This window comes from Syngnathus typhle, linkage group LG7 (genome assembly GCF_033458585.1).
Source record: "Syngnathus typhle isolate RoL2023-S1 ecotype Sweden linkage group LG7, RoL_Styp_1.0, whole genome shotgun sequence".
Classification (NCBI taxonomy): Eukaryota; Metazoa; Chordata; class Actinopteri; order Syngnathiformes; family Syngnathidae; genus Syngnathus; species Syngnathus typhle.
In genome coordinates this window covers 2,240,548-2,259,649 of record NC_083744.1, presented here as the reverse complement: position 1 = coordinate 2,259,649, position 19,102 = coordinate 2,240,548, and the positions used below count along the sequence as shown (strand labels likewise).

General features: G+C 45.9%; 1 protein-coding gene across 7 annotated transcripts in view; it reads left to right on the top strand.

Moving 5' to 3' along the window:
• exoc3l1 (exocyst complex component 3-like 1) overlaps positions 1-15,214 on the top strand; it is a 108,175-nt gene extending 92,961 nt beyond the window's left edge. For 6 of the 7 annotated variants that reach the window (XM_061283840.1, XM_061283839.1, XM_061283838.1 and 3 more), the window contains 3 exons: positions 3,306-3,461; positions 14,112-14,245; positions 14,360-15,214. In XM_061283840.1, coding sequence (XP_061139824.1) covers positions 3,306-3,461; positions 14,112-14,245; positions 14,360-14,546 — 477 coding nt within the window. In that variant the 3' untranslated portion in view covers positions 14,547-15,214. The remainder of the gene's footprint in view (positions 1-3,305; positions 3,462-14,111; positions 14,246-14,359) is intronic. The other variant, XM_061283841.1, reaches the window with a different exon arrangement.
• The last annotated feature ends 3,888 nt before the right edge of the window (positions 15,215-19,102 follow it).

Sequence of the window (19,102 nt, the reverse complement as noted above, 5' to 3'; positions counted from 1 at the left end):
CGACCGGCCGCAGTATGTGCTGTTACATCGCTGTGAGTCCGACGTGGTGCGCTGCAGCACAAGTGTCCCCCAGGGTACGGTACTCTCTCCTTTCCTTTTCACCCTGTTCACTTCAGACTTTACCCACGACACCGCTCACTGCCACATCCAGATGTTCTCCAACGACACGGCCATTGTTGGATATGTCTCGGAGGGGAACGATCTGGAATATAGGACGGTCATCAAGGACTTCGTCAGCTGGTGTGAGCTCAACCAGCTTCAGCTGAACACCAGCAAGACGAAGGAGTTGATTGTGAGCTTCGGGAGGACAGCACCCATCTTCACTCCGGTGAACATCCAGGGATCGGACATTGAGGTAGTGGAGAACTACAAATTCCTGGGTGTTCGCCTTAACAACAAACTGGACTGGACTGATCACACCCACGCCCTGTGCAAAAAGGGCCAGAGTCGCCTCCACCTGCTGAGGAGACTGAGGTCCTTTGGTGTGTGCAGGACTGTCCTCCAGACCTTCTATGACTCTGTGGTGACCTCAGCCATTCTCTACGCTGTGGTCTGCTGGGGTGGAGGCAGTACTGACCGCGACAGAGGGAGACTGAATTAGATGGTCAGAAGAGAGAGCTCTGTCCTGGGCTGTCCCCTGGACTCCATTGAGGTTGTGGGTAAGAGGAGGACGTTGATTAAGCTTAAATCCATCATGGACAACACCTCTCACGCCCTCCATGAGATTGTGCGGTCCCTGAGCAGCTCCTTTAGCGGCAGACTTTTGCACCCTCGGTGTAGGAAGGAACGGTTCCGCAGGTCCTTCATTCCCTCTGCTGTCAGACTTTACAACATGCGTGGTGCCTGATAAAATTAATGTGTTTCATCTCTACTAGCGGCACTTGTCCTTGTCTGTTATTCACCTTTTTTTGAAATTTTGGCACTTGTTTTATTTTTTGCACTTGTATTATTCTTGCACTCATATGTGCTGCTGACAAGTGAATTTCACCACTGTGGGATGAATAAAGTTCAATCAATCAATCAATCAATCAATCAATCAATCAATCAATCAACCAATTAATCACCTCCCGTATGAAGTGGGATTCATGACTAAGTAGTGATTGGTTGACAGCACTGACCCTCTTTTCACCAAAGTGAATAAGACGTGGCTGTCAGTCCGATAATACCACCACAAAGACTATCATCAAACTGTGGCCTTTGATGTCCTGATGCCAAGTGTGCAAGTGTAAATATGGTGTTTGTTATAGACAATCCATGACGAGCAAAAAAGTAACTCTGCTCGAGTTCTGGTTGGGCGGAGAGAGCATTCCCAATCAGGTCCATTCAGTTGTAACTGTCATTGCCCTCATGAGCATTGAAGTCCCTCAGAACGAGCGTGTCCCAAGCAGGAGTGCTTTCCCACACCCCCTGTAAAGACACACACACAGAAAAAGAATAAACTGGTTACTTTGAGCTGTCTGGTATATTGGCACAAAAAAGTCAGGACGTGTCCATTCTTGTCCATCAGGGTGAATCTCAACGCACTGAGCTGGTGGTATAGAGCAGTAGTCCCCAACCTTTTTAGCACCACGGACCGGATTACTGTCAGAAAATATTTTGACAGACCGGTGTTTGATATTGTCACGATTTTTGCGAAGAAAACTTCTGAAAACAATGTCTGGCCCCTCACCTAGGACCCTTTTGCCATGGGTGACCCTATCAGGGGCATGAAGCCCCAGACAACATGGCTCCTAGGCTCCTAATAGGGACACGCAAACACTCCACCACAATAAGGTGACGACTCATGGAGGGGAAATATAAAATCAAATGCGTCAATAAATCAAATAATCCCCGACTGCACATTGTTCATGGATGTTTTCGCAAAAAATTTTCATGTTTGAACTACAATCATCGTGCTTTTCAGCCAATCATGTAGCAGAACAACAACGGAAGTCCGTAACACACTATCCCAACTTGGCCTTCAACCCTTTGTTCCATGAGGGAATTCTGTATGCGAACACCACCGTATAATATAATACTGAACGTGAATCCACTGTATATTCTATGCAACTTAACTTGCAACATCCTCATAACATCATGCCAACAACATAAAATGAGTAATGTTATGTACATGTCACTGAGGTTTAAAATAATGCAAGTTATTTATTCTTTCTTGTGCGGCCCGTTACTAAATGATCCATAGACTGGTACCGGTCCGCGGCCCGGGGGTTTGGACCACTGGTCTAGAGTACCAACATCGACTTGGTGCATCTCGCTGGTAGCAGCTCCAGAGTGCAAGAGAGTACAAAGTACAAACCCTCTTAAAAGGACTGGTACCTGAGCCCAAGATGGGTGTCAAGGAAAGAAAGCCCAACTACCTAGTCAGTACTTCCTGACCGCAAATACCTGCTGAGGGTCTTTTCTTGCAACAGAGCTGACACACCACGTCCCTGGAACCAACCTCCACTAAGGTTTCCGCCTTCGACTGACACCCAGCTTCTATCCACTCATAAGTAGTGAGTCCATTGAAAGGAAACCCATGTTACCTCATCATTGAGCCCCACCTCCAGGCCTGACTATGCAGGAAGGCCTAATGACTTGCAGTACAGGAACATGTAGTCCAGTCATTGCCATCATCAGAGGGTTTCTAAGATGTGCTTTGACTGGCAATGTTGTCGATTTACATATTCACATTATCAGTATTATAATTATAAATATGTAATATATATCAGCGCGGCTTGGTGGGGCACTGGTTAGCACGTCTGCCTCACAGTTAGGAAGGTGCGGGTTCGATTCCTCCCCGTGTGGAGTTTGCAAGTTCTCCCGTGCCTGCGTGGGTTTTCTCCGGGCAATCCGGTTTCCCCCCACATCCCAAAAACATGCTTGGTAGGCCAAATGAGCACTCTAAATTGCGCCTAGGTGTGAGTGCGGATGGTTGTTTGTCTCTACTGTATGTGTCCTGCGCTTGGCTGGCAACCGGTTCAGGGTGTCCACTGCCTACTGCCCGATGACTGCTGGGATAGGCTCCAGCATGCACGCGACCCCGTGGGGACAAGCGGTATAGAAAATGGATGGATGTATATGTATATGTGCGAGTGTGTGCGTATGTGCGTGTGTGTGCGTGTGTGCATGCGTGTGTTGCAAACTGATAACATGCCTATCGCAAAGATTATTCTATAATTTAGTTTTCCAGAATCTGTCCAACAAATTAATCAAAAATAGGATTAAGTGAAAGATAACTCTTATTAAATGTGCCTCATTTAGTGATTGCATGCTTACAAAAGTTTTAAAACTCACATTTAATGATCTTGTATGTCTATATACAGCGTCTGCAGGAGGAAGCCCAGTGGTTGACAGTGGTGGAGTATGTCAAAGCATTGATGCAGAAGAGGCTGGTATGTCGCAGTGCTGAGGAAAGGAGGAAATTAACTCAGCAGATGGTTAAGGATGACCAGCAGTTTCAAGAAATTTTCCATGGTGTGGTCAGTTAATTAATCATCCTATCCTGTTAATGGTGTAAATACAATATACCGTTTTTTTCCGTGTATAGTGCGCCCCCATGTATAATACGCACCCTAAAAATGGCATGCTGATGCTGGAAAAAAGCCTGTACCCATGTATAATACGCACCCAATTTTTATGAATTTTTTATTTATTTATTTATTTATTTTTTTTAAGTCCCAATGATCGTCACACACGCAGGGAGGCAATGGGTCCCATTTTTATAGTCTTTGGTATGGTCTTAACTAGGCTAGATGTAATTTTTTTTGTTGGCGTTGATTTCTCCGACTGCCCGTAAACGCACCATCGCGCTCCGTGCGCGCATGTGAAAAAGGCGTGCGGACGTGAAAAAGGCGTCTCTGTATGGGAGAGACGTTGAAGAGGAATAAAAACACCCTTGGAAACCAAAACTTGCCCCTCGTCGTGACTCGGAGCCGCAACAAATGTTTCGGATTTGTGTAGGGTACATTGTGACAGCAAACGAGCAAGCGTCTGATAAGAGAGCATTGCGGTCGCATGGAGCGTGTTTGAAGTGAACAGCAGAGACGAAAGGAACAAGGCAAAGTGTTGTGAAATAAAATATTACATGTAATACGCATTTTGTTATTTGCTGATTGAAACTGTGAATTGAAACTAATAGGAAGAAAACAACTCTCGCTCTTTATATAGCTGACGTGTCTTGCGCATCCGTTCTGCGCATCTGTAATGTCGTATGACGTCCGGTCCGCGATGGAGATTAAAAAACAAACAATATTTGACAATAACACACCATCAAGGATTGCACCATCGCATCAAACGATGTGTCGTCAATTATGAATTTTACTGACTAAGTGTGTTGAGCAGGATGGCTGAATGCGATGCGCGATTGACAACAAACAAGAAGAAAGGTGATTTCAAGTTTTATTTCGAGGGAGATTTGTCATGTCTCGTCCCCAGTTTTGCTATGTGTCTAGGTTGCCATAGTTTCTGTTCGCGTCGCCCCTCTCTTCCTGTGTCACCTCAATCGATGTAACGTGTTTTGTATTTAAGTCCTGTCTGCCCCTCGCTCACCGTCGGATCATTGCATGTGTTACTGTCATGATGTGGTTTCTGTTCCTGTCTTTGGTAATGTCACCCTGTCTTTTTGTTCCACGACTTTGTCGGTCAGTCCTGTTGTTGGTTTTGTTGTACCATGACTTTTAAAATAAATAAATAAATAAATAAAAAATACATTTTTTTTGTACCCATGTATAATGCGCACTCCAGATTTTAGGACAATAAATTAGTTAAATTTTGCGCACTATACACGGAAAAAAACGGTATATATATATGCGCATATATATATATATATATATATATATTGTATTTACACCATATATATATATATATATATTAGGGGTGTAACGATTCATCGATACACATCGATTAATCGATATAATGCTCTACGATTTATTGGCATCGATGCTAAACGTAAACATCGATTTATATCGCCGTGTTTGACCTCGGACATTAGACGCGACTTTATTTTGAAATCCAGTTCATTGTTGCTTGCTTCCTCTTTCCGGGAGCAGTGCGCACGGCGTTGTTGTGTTGTGAGCAGAGCAGGCACATGAAAGGGGAGTCGACAACTAGTACGCGGCTCCTGGGCTGGTGCTAGGGCTAGTGTCCAAAAAGTAGGGATGGGCGGATCGATACCAAAATATCGATATATCGATCCAGGCTGCTTATTTTTGAGTATCGATCTCCCTAGCTAAAATATCGATACTTACTAGGGGTGTAAATCGCGGGTTTTGTCACGATACGATATAATATCGATATAAAGAACGACGATACGATATTTGCCGATATCTTAAAGCCTGCTGCGATTCATTCACGATATATCGCGATATAGTGCTCTACGATCGATTTTTTTTTTTTTTTTAAATAAAAAATAGAGAACAATATCCTGATTTATAACAATTCATACGCAAAATCAACAAGGTACTGCAAACTCTTTATTTAGGAAATTACGAGAGTATTGTAGTATACAAATTGCTTACTTTAACACTGAACTTTGATGTCGTGTTTTTTCTTTAAATGTGCGGCGAGATTTGTGCTCCCTGAATATTTGATCACCGCATGGCAGGATTTACAAACTGAACGTGTCTTGTCCGTTGAGCCATATTTTCTTTGGAATCCAAAGTGCTTCCAAACGAATGACTTGAAGCCTAAAGGGGAGCAAATTTCCTCGTCTTTTTGGACACTAGCCATAGCACCAGCCCAGGAGCCGCGTACTAGTTGTCGCCTCCCCTTTCACATGCGTGCTCTGCTCACAACACAACGCCGTGCACTGCTCCATGCTTCCGGAAAGAGGAAGCAAGCAACAATGAACTGGATTTCAAAATAAAGTCGCGTCTAATGTCCGAGGTCAAACACGGCGATATAAATCGATGTTTACCTTTAGCATCGATGCCAATAAATCGTAGAGCATTATATCGATTAATCGATGTGTATCGATGTATCGTTACACCCCTAATACTTACAATTATTTAATTATATTTTTCCTCATTTTTTTCTGCTCCAATTTGACGACTTGCACTCATGCTAGCACTACTTTTCCTTCCGCCTGCTGCACCGGCGTGTCCTGCTCTGCTCCCGCCCCCTTTTCTCACAAGCCAAGCCCTCCTCCTCCGCCCCCCGTTCCAATCCAAACAAACACAAACAAGCATGGCCACGGCGGCGGCCCAGTTCGAACGCAAGAGAAGTCTGGTTTGGGAATATTATATTTTACTTAATAACAACGAGGCAAAATGTGAAATATGTCACAAAACAATTAAATATTGTGGCAACACCACAAACTTGACAAAACATTTAAGCAAAATTCACCCCATGGTTCATGATGAGCTGCAGTTGAAACGTGCCGCAGACACTAAGGCAGCGACGGAAAACCCTGCAGCCACACCGAGGCTAAGGTACCAAAGTACCTTAGAAGCAGCGTTTCAGAAAGGCAAGACATATCCAGGTATCAGGTGCTAACCAAAAATCGTAAGCATTTGTGGTTGATGTGCTATTTGAAGCAATAATCACTACGCTTTAGTCAGTCATTTATAAATAAAGTTTTCCCCTTTTCAATTTGTGGTCGAACGCCATATGTTTTATTTGTAACTCCACTTCCTATAAACAACACTAAAGTATTACAATATTAAATGTAAGTATCCAGTGGCTTTACAAATTGATAGTTTTGCTGCTCATGACGATTAAGCCCTGCATCTCTGTTGGTACCATGTCTCTTTTTAGATTATACTAAAAGACAAAACTTTTTCCCAACAACAGAGAGAGAGAGAGAGAAAAGTAAAGAATAGCTCCTTTTTATTAAAGTTATACTATTAATATGCATCTTCCACTAATGCACTAATGTCTAAAAAGGTTAATAATTCATGTACATGACGTAATACTTTTTTCTACAAAATTCAATAGATGACTCTCCAAGAGCAAGAATGCCACTGCTTTTAAATTGTTTTTTTGGCGGGAAATTACACTTCCGGTATCGATATCGGATCGAATATCGGGTATTTTGGGTAGGAAATACTTGGTATCGGATCGATTCCAAAATCATTGGTATCGCCCATCCCTACCAAAAAGACGAGGAAATTTGCTCCCCTTTAGGCTTCAAGTCATTCGTTTGGAAGCACTTTGGATTCCAAAGAAAAGATGGCTCAACGGACAAGACACGTGCAGTTTGTAAATCCTGACATGCGGTGATCAAATATTCAGGGACCACAAATCTCGCCGCACATTTAAAGAAAAAACACGACATCAAAGTTCAGTGTTAAAATAAGCACTTTGTATACTACAATACTCTTGTAATTTCCTAGATAAAGAGTTTGCAGTACCTTGTTGATTTTGCGTATGAATTGTTGTAAATCAGGATATTGTTCTATATTTTTTATTAAAAAAAAAATCGATCGTAGAGGACTATATCGCGATATATCGTGAATGAATCGCAGCAGGCTTTAAGATATCGGCAAATATTGTATCGTAGTTCTTTGTATCGATATTATATCGTATCGTGACAAACCCCGCAATTTACACCCCTAGTGACACAGTCACAGGGGAGAAAAGTGGTGTGTTGATCGCATGTCCATCCGCCAGGCAAATAGTGCCGTATAATTCACACAAAGAAGAGACAGAACGAGATCAAGACGGACATTACTGAAAGGAACCGAGTCTCTCCCGGAAGACCGAGCTTCTCACCTCTAAGGGAGAGCCCGGACACCCGCCCGAGGAAACTCATTTCGGCCGCTTGTATCCGGGATCTTGTTCTTTCAGTCACAACCCATAGCTCGTGACAATAGGTGAGGGCAGGAGCGTAGATCGACCGTTAAATTGAGAGCTGTGCCTTTTGGCTGAGCTCTTTCTTCACCACAACGGACCGGTACAGAGTCCGCATTACTGCCAACACTGCACCGATCCGCCTGTCGATCTCATGCTCCATCCTGCCCTCACTCGTGAACAAGACCCCAAGATACTTGAACTCCTCCACTTGGGGCAGGATCTCATGCCCAATCTGGAGAGGGCATTCCACCCTTTTCTGACTGAGGACCATGGCCTCAGATTTGGAGGTGCTGACCCTCGTGCCGACCGCTTCACACTCAGCTGCGAACCGCTCCAGTGAAAGCTGGAGATCACGGTTTGAAGTAGCCAACACCACCACGTCGTCTGCAAAAAGCAGAGATGCAATGCAAGGCTGCGTGCTCAGTCCGCTGCTCTTCACTCTGCTGACGCATGACTGCACTGCAACCTACAGCGACAACCGCATGGTGAAATTTGCTGACGACACGACTCTGGTGGATCTCATCACCAAGGGCGACGAGAATCAGTACAGGTTGGAGGTTGACCTTCTGACCGCGTGGTGCAGGGACAACAACTTCCTGCTGAACGTCAACAAGACAAAGGAGATTGTTGTTGACTTCCGGAAGGGTTACACCCAACACCTGCCCCTGACCATCAACGGTGCTGTGGTGGAGAGAGTGAGCAGCACAAGATTCCTGGGGGTGCACATCAGTGAGGACCTCTCCTGGTCTGCAAACACCGCGTCAGTGGCAAAGAAAGCTCAGCGCCGCCTGTACTTCCTGCGGAAACTCAGGCGAGCAAGTGCTCCTCCGGCCGTCATGACTACATTCTACTGTGGCACCATTGAGAGCGTCCTCTCCAGTTGTATCACTGTCTGGGGTGGTAGCTGCACTGAATACAACATGAAGGCCTTGCAGCGCATAGTGACCACGGCTGGTAAGATTATTGGTGCTTCACTCCCCTCCCTGAAGGACATTTACACCTCCCATCTCACCCACAAGGCGACCACGATTGTGAGTGAAGTGAGGCGCCCCGCTCACACTTTGTTTGATCTACTGCCCTCTGGGAAGAGGCACAGAAGCCTGCGTTCCCGCTAGGGGTGTAAATCGCGGGTTTTGTCACGATACGATATCATATCGATACAAAGAACTACGATACGATATTTGCCGATATCTTAAAGCCTGCTGCGATTCATTCACGATATATCGCGATATAGTGCTCTACGATCGATTTTTTTTTTTAATAAAAAATATAGAACAATATCCTGATTTATAACAATTCATACGCAAAATCAACAAGGTACTGCAAACTTTTGTAGTATACAAAGTGCTTATTTTAACACTGAACTTTGATGTCGTGTTTTTTCTTTAAATGTGCGGCGAGATTTGTGGTCCCTGAATATTTGATCACCGCATGGCAGGATTTACAAACTGCACGTGTCTTGTCCGTTGAGCCATCTTTTCTTTGGAATCCAAAGTGCTTCCAAACGAATGACTTAAAGCCTAAAGGGGAGCAAATTTCCTCGTCTTTCTGGACACTAGTCATAGCACCAGCCCAGGAGCCGCGTACTAGTTGTCGACTCCCCTTTCACGTGCCTGCTCTGCTCACAACACAACAACGCCGCGCGCACTGCTCCCGGAAAGAGGAAGCAAGCAACAATGAACTGGATTTCAAAATAAAGTCGCGTCTAATGTCCGAGGTCAAACACAGCGATATAAATCGATGTTTATGTTTAGCATCGATGCCAATAAATCGTAGAGCATTATATCGATTAATCGATGTGTATCGATGAATCGTTACACCCCTAGTTCCCGCACCACCAGACTCATCAACAGCTTCATACTCCAGGCTGTTAGGATCCTGAACTCTCTCCCCCCTCCACCCTCGGCTGCATAATGTCCTGGCCTTTTGGGTCACGTTGGCTGCCTTGCACTACTCCATTTGCACTACACCTGTACTTTTGCGCTATATACTGACTCTCTGCTGTATGCACAATTGCTCCATTTCAACCATGTTGCTCTTATTTATTCATTGCTCTTTTTTGTTTGTCCGTGGACCAATTGGGTGTAATATGTCTTCTCACCGTGGGATAGTAGGAAACGCAATTTTGATCTCTTTGTGTGTCTTGACATGTGAAGAAATTGACAATAAAGCAGACTTTGACTTTTCCATGCACCCTCAAGGATCCTGCTGAGGGTATGGAGCTAATCCACTTTTCCATGGCAAGGATGAAAACCACACTGCTCCTCCTGAATCCGAGCTCTGACCTACCGACGGACCCTCCTCTCCAGCACGCCTGAAAAGATATAACCTGGGAGTGTAATTCCTCTGTAGTTGGAACACACCCTCCGGTCCCCCTTCTTAAAGAGGGGAACTACCACCCCAGTCTGCCAATCCAGAGGCACCATCCCCGATGTCCACGTAATGTTGTAGAGGCGTGTCAGCCAGGACAGCCCCACAACATCTAGAGCCTTTAAGAAGCTCCTGAAGTATGCAGACGACACCACTCTCATCGGACTGATCCAGGACGGTGATGAGACTGCGTACAGACAGGAGGTGGAGCGGCTGGTCCACTGGTGCAGTCAAAACCATCTGGAGCTGAACCCGCTCAAGACCGTGGAGATGACAGTGGATTTCAGGCGAGACCCTTCACCACTTTTACCCCTCACTATCCGCAGTAATACTACTCTCTCCACAGACACCTTCAAGTTCCTGGGAACCACAATCTCTCGGGACCTGAAATGGACCGGCCACATAGACTCTGTCCGGAAGAAGGCCCAGCAGAGGCTGTACTTCCTGAGACAGCTCAAGAAGTTCAACCTGCCGCGAGAGCTTCTGAAGACCTTCTACAGTCCCATCATCCAGTCTGTCCTCTGCACCTCCATCACTGTCTGGTTTGGATCGGCCTCCAAACAAGACAAGCACAGACTACAACGGACAATCAGGACTGCAGAAAAGATCATTGGAATCAACCTCCCATCTATCCAAGACTTGTACCTGTCCAGGACCAGGAATCGGGCAAGGAACATCTCTACAGACCCTTCTCACCCAGGTTGCAGTCTGTTTGAACTACTCCCCTCCGGACGGCGTTATAGAGCTCGGTACGCCAAAACCAGCAGACACAGAGACAGCTTCTTCCCCCAGGCTGTTGCTCTGATGAACTCACACCACTCATAGAGTCTCAGAGACATTACTGTGCAATAACATCCTGCTCTTCACACCTTTTTGAATTTGTCTACACTGTTTTTGCCATTATTCACATGTCCTGAATGTTGTTACTCACCTAAATGTTGAACAGAGGGTGTGTTTTTACCGAAGTCAAATTCCTTGTTTGGCACGCTCAAACATGGCGAATAAAAACTCTTGAATCTTGAATCTTGAACTACGGGTGAATCTCCTGCACTTCTAGGGCCTTGCCTCCAAGGAGTTTTTTAACTACCTCAGTGACTTCGACCCCAGAGATTGGATGGTTCACCTCAGAGTCTCCAGGCCCTGCTTCCACAATTGAAGGCATGTTGATGGAATTGATGAGGTCTTCGAAGTATTCTCCCCACCGACTCACGACGTCCCGAGTCGAGGTCAGCAGCACGCCATCTCCACTGTAAACAGTGTTGATGGTGCCCTGCTTCCCCTCCTGAGACGCCAGATGGTGGACCAGAATATCATCGAAGCCGTCCGGAAGTCATTCTCCATGGCCTCGCCAAACTCCTCCCACGCCCGGGTTTTTGCCTCAGCAACTGCTGAAGCGGCGCCGACCGCCTTATGAAAACAGCTCCGGTCGGCTGCCTCAATAATGGAGGCACGGTATATGGTCCACTCGGACTCAATGTCCCCCACCTTCTCCGGGACGTGGAAAAAGCTCCGCTGGAGGTGGGAGTTAAAGATCTTCCTGACAGCTGATTCTGACAGACCTTCCCAGCAGACCCTCACAGTACAATTGGGTCTGCCAGGCCGGACCGGCATCTTCCCCCACCATCGGAGCCAACCCACCAGGTGGTGATAAGTTGACAGCTCTGCCCCTCTCTTCACCCGAGTGTCCAAAAGATGCGGCCACAAATCCAATGACACGACTACAGTCGATCATCAAACTGCGGCCTAGGGTGTCCTGGTGCCAAGTGCACACATGGACACCCTTATATTTGAACATGGTGTTCATTATTGACAATCCGTGTTGAGCACAGAAGTCCAATAATAGAACACTGCTCGGGTTCAGATCAGGTGGGGCATTCCTCCCAATCACGCCCTTCCAGGTCTCACTGTCATTTCCCACGTGAGCATTGAAGCCACCCAGTAGAACGATGCAGTCCCCAGAAGGAGCACTCTCCAGCACTTCTTCCAAGGACTCCAAAAATGGTGGGTACTCTGAGCTGGTGTTTGGTGCATAGACACAAACAACAGTCAGGAACCGTCCCCCCCCACCCGAAAGCAGAGGGAGGTTACCCTCTCGTTCACTGGGATAAACCCCAATGTGAAGGCGCCCAGCCGGGGGACAACAAATATGCCCACACCTGCTCGACGCCTCTCATCGTGGGCAACTCCAGAGTGGGAGAGAGTCCAGCCCCTCTCAATAGGGTTTGTACCAGAGCCCAAACTGTGTGTGGAAGCAAGTTCGACTATGTCTAGTCGGAACTTTTCTGCCTAGCACACCAGCTCGGACTCCTGTAAAGCCAGAGGTGACATTCCATGTCCCAAGACCCAGCTTCTGCAGCCGCGGATTGGACCGCCAAGGTCCCCGCCTTTGGCCACCCACCGCCCAGCTCACTTAGCACCCGACCCCTTTGTCCCCTCCCACAGGTGGTGAGCCCATGGGTAGGGGGGGACCCACGTTCCTTTTTTGGGCTGTGCCCGGCCGGGCCCCATGGGCAAAGGCCCGGCCACCAGATGCTCGCCTTCAAGCCCCACCTCCAGACCTGTCTCCAGTCCATTCATATTTTTCTTCATAAGGGGTTTGTGTGAGCCGTGCTTTGTCTGGCCCCTCACCTAGGACCCTTTTGTCATGGGTGACCCTCCCAGGGGCATGAAGCCCCAGACAACATGGGTCCTAGGATCATTGGGACACGGAAACCCCTCCACCAAGATAAGGTGATGACTCACAGAGGGATATACATATACTCAGTCAGTGACTTTTACTGGTATGTTTTTTTTATCCAGCCCTATTAGTGCTGTGTGAAAGGCATTGTTTGGAAGAAAAGTTAAGGTCTGTTATTAAAACTTTGAAAACTCCTTCTGTGTGCCGTCTTTCTTTGTAAATAACTCGTGGGCACATGCGGCTTTTAGTACGGTGCGGCTTATGTATGATAAAAACAAGATGTTCCCCTAATTTTGCTGGTGAGGCTAATAATCAGGTGAGGCTTATAGTCCAGGCGGATGGACAGACAATCGATCGATCGGACCATGAAGTGGTTCAAAACGTAGGGCCACAGATGAAGAAACAATAGCTCGGATACTGCCAGCAATTACACAGAGTGCCATAAATGTACATGACGTTTGCCTGGATAAATTGGTTTCAGCAGATCGAGTATTTCCTATGTATGGAAACTTATGGCCCACACTGTTTGTGTGTGTGTGTGTGCATGCGTGTGTGTACGTGTGCGTGCGTGCGTGCGTATGCACACACATACACAATATAAATGTTGATTATGGTTGTAAGTGATGAATTTTACCGCGGCACCATTGAGAGCGTCCTCTCCAGCTGTATTGCTGTTTGGGGTGGCGGCTGCACTGACTACAACTTGAAGGCCCTGCAGGGCATAGTGAACACGGCTGGTAAGATTATTGGTGCTTCGCTCCCCTCCTTGAAGGACATTTACACCTCCCATCTCACCCGCAAGGCGACCACGATTGTGAGTGATGTGAGTCACCCCGCTCACTCTTTGTTCGAGCTTCTGCCCTCTGGGAAGAGGTACAGAAGCCTGCGCTCCCGCACCACCAGACTCTCTAACAGCTTCATACTCCAGGCTGTTAGGATCCTGAACTCGCTTCCCCGTTCTGCGTAGCATCCTGTACTTTGACTGTCTGTATGCACACTGGCTCTTATTTGTTGTGTTATCTGTTTATTTATTATTTATTATTACTTATTATTTACTGTTTGTGCCTTCTTGTTTTTTATATTGCGTCGTTTACTTGTATGTCTATCATGTAATATGTCTTATCACCGTGGGATAGAGAAAACGTAATTTCGATCTCTTTGTGTGTCTCGGCATGTGAAGAAGTTGACAATAAAGCAGACTTTGACTTTGACTTTGATATTCCCGTGTATGTGAGAATGTTTCTATTATGTCTGGACTTAATTGTAAGACTGACCTCAAATATCTTTAAAGGCAGGTGATGGGTTACAATCTGAAATGGAACCATTGACCTTACTTCCAGTCTTGGCTGATTTCATCAAACTTCAAGACCCCAGCATGCTCCCTCTTGAGGTGTCTGAACTTGCAACAAAATATCCCGACGTCGGGTCAGTAAAATCTGCTTTTGTCAGCCATGGTTGAAGACCAAAAAGAAAAGAGAAACTCGAATGTGAATGCTAGGAAAAACTACTAAAAGAATTATGTCTCTTTTGATGTTGCAGTGAAGAGCACGTGTCTGTGTTGCTGGACATCCGTGGTGACGTCTCCAGGGACACAAGAGTGTCCGTACTGGAGCTTCTGCAACAGAGTACCACCCCTCTGCAAGCTGCATACCGTCCTATTTTCACAGATATCCAGGTGTCTCCTTCAACTATGGCCTTCTGCCTACCAACTGCCAAATGTACATGATGAGAGACTTTGCACCTGTAGACTCTGAATAGAGCAAACGATCATCCCAACATGCATGTTGGTGTGCGGGATGCTTTGACATTACACAATTGTTTTTACTTTTTGGGAAATGAACAAGCTACAGTATGTTTTTGATTTACAGTCATTCACAGGTCCTATGTAGTTCCAGTGCAACCTCCAGCTGAACGCAATTTATTCCATGATGCTTGGGTGACTTCCACGTTGTGTCATTTCAAAATAAATGTTAATGTTGTGTCCTTAATATGATAGGTGCATATATTGATAAGAATATAAACTTTACTCCTGTTAAGATTCTGCATATAGTTTTTCCAGATCTACTGACCAAGCCAAGGTGAACTATAAACCCCAATTCCAACTAACTTGGGATGTTCTGTAAAACACCCCTCTGTGAGTCATCACCTTATCATTGTGGAGGGGTTTGCGCGTCCTAATGTTATGTGTTTTGGGGTGTTCTCGTGTTTCCTTTGTCTTTTAGCTTTGATTTGCTTTGATGGCTTTTATCTTGAGCACTTTCTGGCTTTCTTTGTGGCGCCGTTCTGTGGCAGCCTTATGAGAGCCTATTGAGTTGCGCTCATGTCATCTGTGTGTCTTTTGTATACCCACTCTGTGGTATGGATACTGCTGGGGCCTGAATTCCCCCACCCCTGGGGGTCAATAAATATTCAATCAATCAATCAATCAATCATTAGCATACCTATCTAAACTGTATAAGAGCGGGCTTTCGGACACAGCTTTCACAACTACCACCAAGAGAGAGACCGCTCTACACGTCAGAGATATAAGAAGAAGATGGCTCAAAAAAGACCCGCCAGACGACTTTTACCAAGTTTTGCACCTATGGAGAACGGGCCAGGAGAAAAGCTTTCCAGAGGTGTGCAAACCGTACCACGTTGTATGATCATACTCTGGTCCAGCCCTGACAACTCTGGCACAAAGACAAACCAGACCGACACAGCTTTCATCGTATCTCCACGACTAAACGCCCCGGCTGGGGGTCGCGATCCGCCTTATCGCCGGCTGCAGCGTGGTCAGCACCAGAGGGGTTTGACATCCTGCCGATTCCTACACCCGAACCTAGCGTCACGACGTCACGGACAGCTGAGAGGGTGAACGACCTCTTATCGCCGCTGTGCTACGACGATCAACGGTTCGATCGTCTCTTTGGAGCTTCGTCATCAACCTTCGAGGTGTTTGAGAGTCCGGCAACCCTCCCTGCGACCCAAGGGTTCGGCGGCGGAAGCCGCTTAGCAAACGGGGTGGAGCAGCATGAACACTGGTCCTCGTTTCCTGCCATCGACCTGTTTGACGACGCATGCGCGCGTCACCCTGAAAACGGTATGGACATGCCACGCTTATCTGCCGCTGACATTGCTCAATCTGGAGCCAGAGGTCATGGTACCCGGTGATTTTGCGGGCTACATGGATCTGGCCGCGGGGGCGGATGACACAATCGTAGAAGACTGTCCCTCGCCCACCGCTGGGGGCAGCATTCCAACGCAGGACTTTGAAATAATACCGGTGCTGACATCAACACCTGCAAGATTCACCGCTCACCAAGATGAATATGCTATGAAGGTAGAGTCCCTTTTGTGGCTGGTGGTAGATTACATACGTGTGAAACTAATGGTAGCTCATCTTTTGCATGATGCATTAATTAAACATGCAAAAATGACGTGTGACGGGTGTACCCTTGACGACCTCAGCCAGTTGCATCACACATGCTTGTTTGTTAAGGATCGCTGCTTTTATTTCTATGCAAATTATGAAACTGTGACGGCTGAGTTGTGCAATGCTAACTTCCTCCACACTTTATCGACCATGCTTTTCTATTTTAGGACAATGTAAAACGAAACAAATTGACGACTGCTCCTCAGTTGCTCACTGTAAATTTGAATTGGAGATCTCTAATTCTACACGTAGGTGCATGAAGCATCCCGGGATCAATAGCACCCCCTGCCATAAGGCTGGAGAACCTTTTTTCGTAGCCTCCAGAAGGTCTCTTTTCAAAGCCGTTTTGTTCATCTTAAGAAACAGACGTTACAGACAGATGACAAAAAACACTAGATATTCAATACATCAGCTTAACTACGGAAATTAGTTCAAGATTCAAGAGTTTTTATTCGCCATGTTTGAGCGTGCCAAACAAGGAATTTGACTTCGGTAAAAACACACCATCTGTTCAACATTTAGGTGACTAACAACACTCAGGACGTGTGAATAATGGCAAAAACAGTGTAGACAAATTCAAAAAGGTGTGAAGAGCAGGATGTTATTCCACAGTAATGACTCTGAAACTCTGAGTGGTGTGAGTTCATCAGAGCAACAGCCTGGGGGAAGAAGCTGTCTCTGTGTCTGCTGGTTTTGGCGTACCGAGCTCTGTAACGGCGTCCGGAGGGGAGTAGTTCAAACAGACTTAATATAGAGTTAACAGAGTTAATATAGCGACAGTGTTTGAACACTTAAAGAGCGACATAAAGACAGAGAGCAGTTCTGTAACTGAATAGCCCAGGGGCGGCCAACCAGTCAGAGACTAAGAGTCACATTTTTCACTGCGTCATCGCAAAGAGCCACAACATACACATGAGCACACATGAACACCCCCCCCCACACACACACACAACCACGCACGCACGCGCACACACACACACACGCGCGTGCGCACACACACACACACGCACACACACACACCCCTCTGCTCAGCCAAATTTATTGTGTGACATTATTATGTCACGCACCAACATGATAATGACAAATTGACTCCTACAGTACTAAAACCACAGACCAAAGACCACATTTTCAACAATGAACATGTAAGGGATTGGACAGTACAGCCAAGTGCGTAGCGATAGAGACTTTATTGCGGGCGGGGGGGGGTAAGGTGGGAGTAGCTGGAGCTGGCGCTGGATCGGCGATCAGGCTGGGAAGAACAAGCTGTTCTGCGGTATCTTTGATTCTTCATGGACGCCAGTTTGTCGTGGACCGGAGAGCGAAGCAATATCATGCGACAGACGGACATTCGGGTCTGCGCTGGCGGCGTTGATATAGCGCTGTCCCTGAGCCTGTGGCAGGTGGCGGCGATTCCGCTGATAGGGGGGGTGGTCCTGTCACAGGTGGCGCCGGTACGTGACAGAACATTGTGTGCATTGTCTCACACAGACAAGCTCTCAGTTCAACAAATTCCACAAACAAAAACATGATAAGTTTTTTCACTTAGTATGTGTGGCGGGACAGACCATTCGTTTTAGTTTGTCGTTTTCAGGAGACAAGATTTCAATAACGTCACTGAGGCATTTATTAACGAACTCCACTTCATTGTATGGCTTTTGTACCTATTCTTCTGCCTGACTTTTCAAAGTGTCCAAACTTGTGCTTGCGAAATTCAGTCCCTTTTGCAAAGTCCTTATCGATATTGGCATGAAGTGAGCTGAAGTGGCGCTGAACATTTGAAGCTTTTAAATGCGCTAATGACGTCCAACATATCAGGCAGAATGGCTTGCCATTGCGTTCAACAAAAAACAACTTTAACTCTGTTAAAAACGTCCTGTGTTCATCGTCATATATTCGTTTAGCTGTGCATTTTTTCCTTGCCATTTTGGCCGGGTTGGCCACCCCTGGCTTAGCGTCTTGTCAGCTTTTCTGGACCTAATGGGCCCCCGTAGTCACAGTCGCCATTCATTAAAAAGCCAGCAAAACCAATCGCTCTGCCCGGTGTTCATCGTCATATATTCGTTTAGCTGTGCATTCTTTCCTTGCCATTTTGAGAGCGAAATTGACACTCCTCAAATGGGTTTGTCCGTCCTCCTTTGCGGGATTTCACCTCACGCGCATGCGCGTTTGACCAAAATACCATATTGAACTCAAGCGAAGCAAATACGCACGAAAAATAAACACAAATGTTGATATGAATGTAAAAGAGCCGCATGAAACCAGCCAAAGAGCCGCATGCGGCTCGCGAGCCGCGGGTTGGCCACCCCTGGAATAGCCTGTCAACATAGGCAGCCGTGTGATTACACAGTCCTCAGAGGAGGCTAGACAGGAAGTTGGCTCCTCCGAGCGAATCGTCTTCGGTTTTAAAATAACTAAAAATTCAGCGATTTTGGTTCAAAATGATATAAAACTATTAGAATTATAAGGAAAATTACTTTATAATAAAAACAATTGAATTTGTTTTTCCCTTTTTCATGATGGTAGGGCCATCATGGCGTAGCCATTTAGGTAAATTAAAAATACGATTTTTTTTTTTTCCATCATGAGTGGATAGTAAATGAATCCAATACACTATGCTAAAGGCAAAAGGAAAGATGTGGTTCCAAGCAGTTATAAAAAAATATGAAAATATTTTCATAATTTCATAGAGAATGGGAAATTTACTTTTTTTTTTCAAGGGATGCTTAAGAAACACAATTAGTTTCCATACTTTGCTTAGAAACACTCACTTTACATAAGTAGAATTTATGAATTACCTTACAAGGTACAATACTTTATCCTTATTTTATCATAAAGCAAATATATTTTGCAGGTACAGTAGGTCTGAA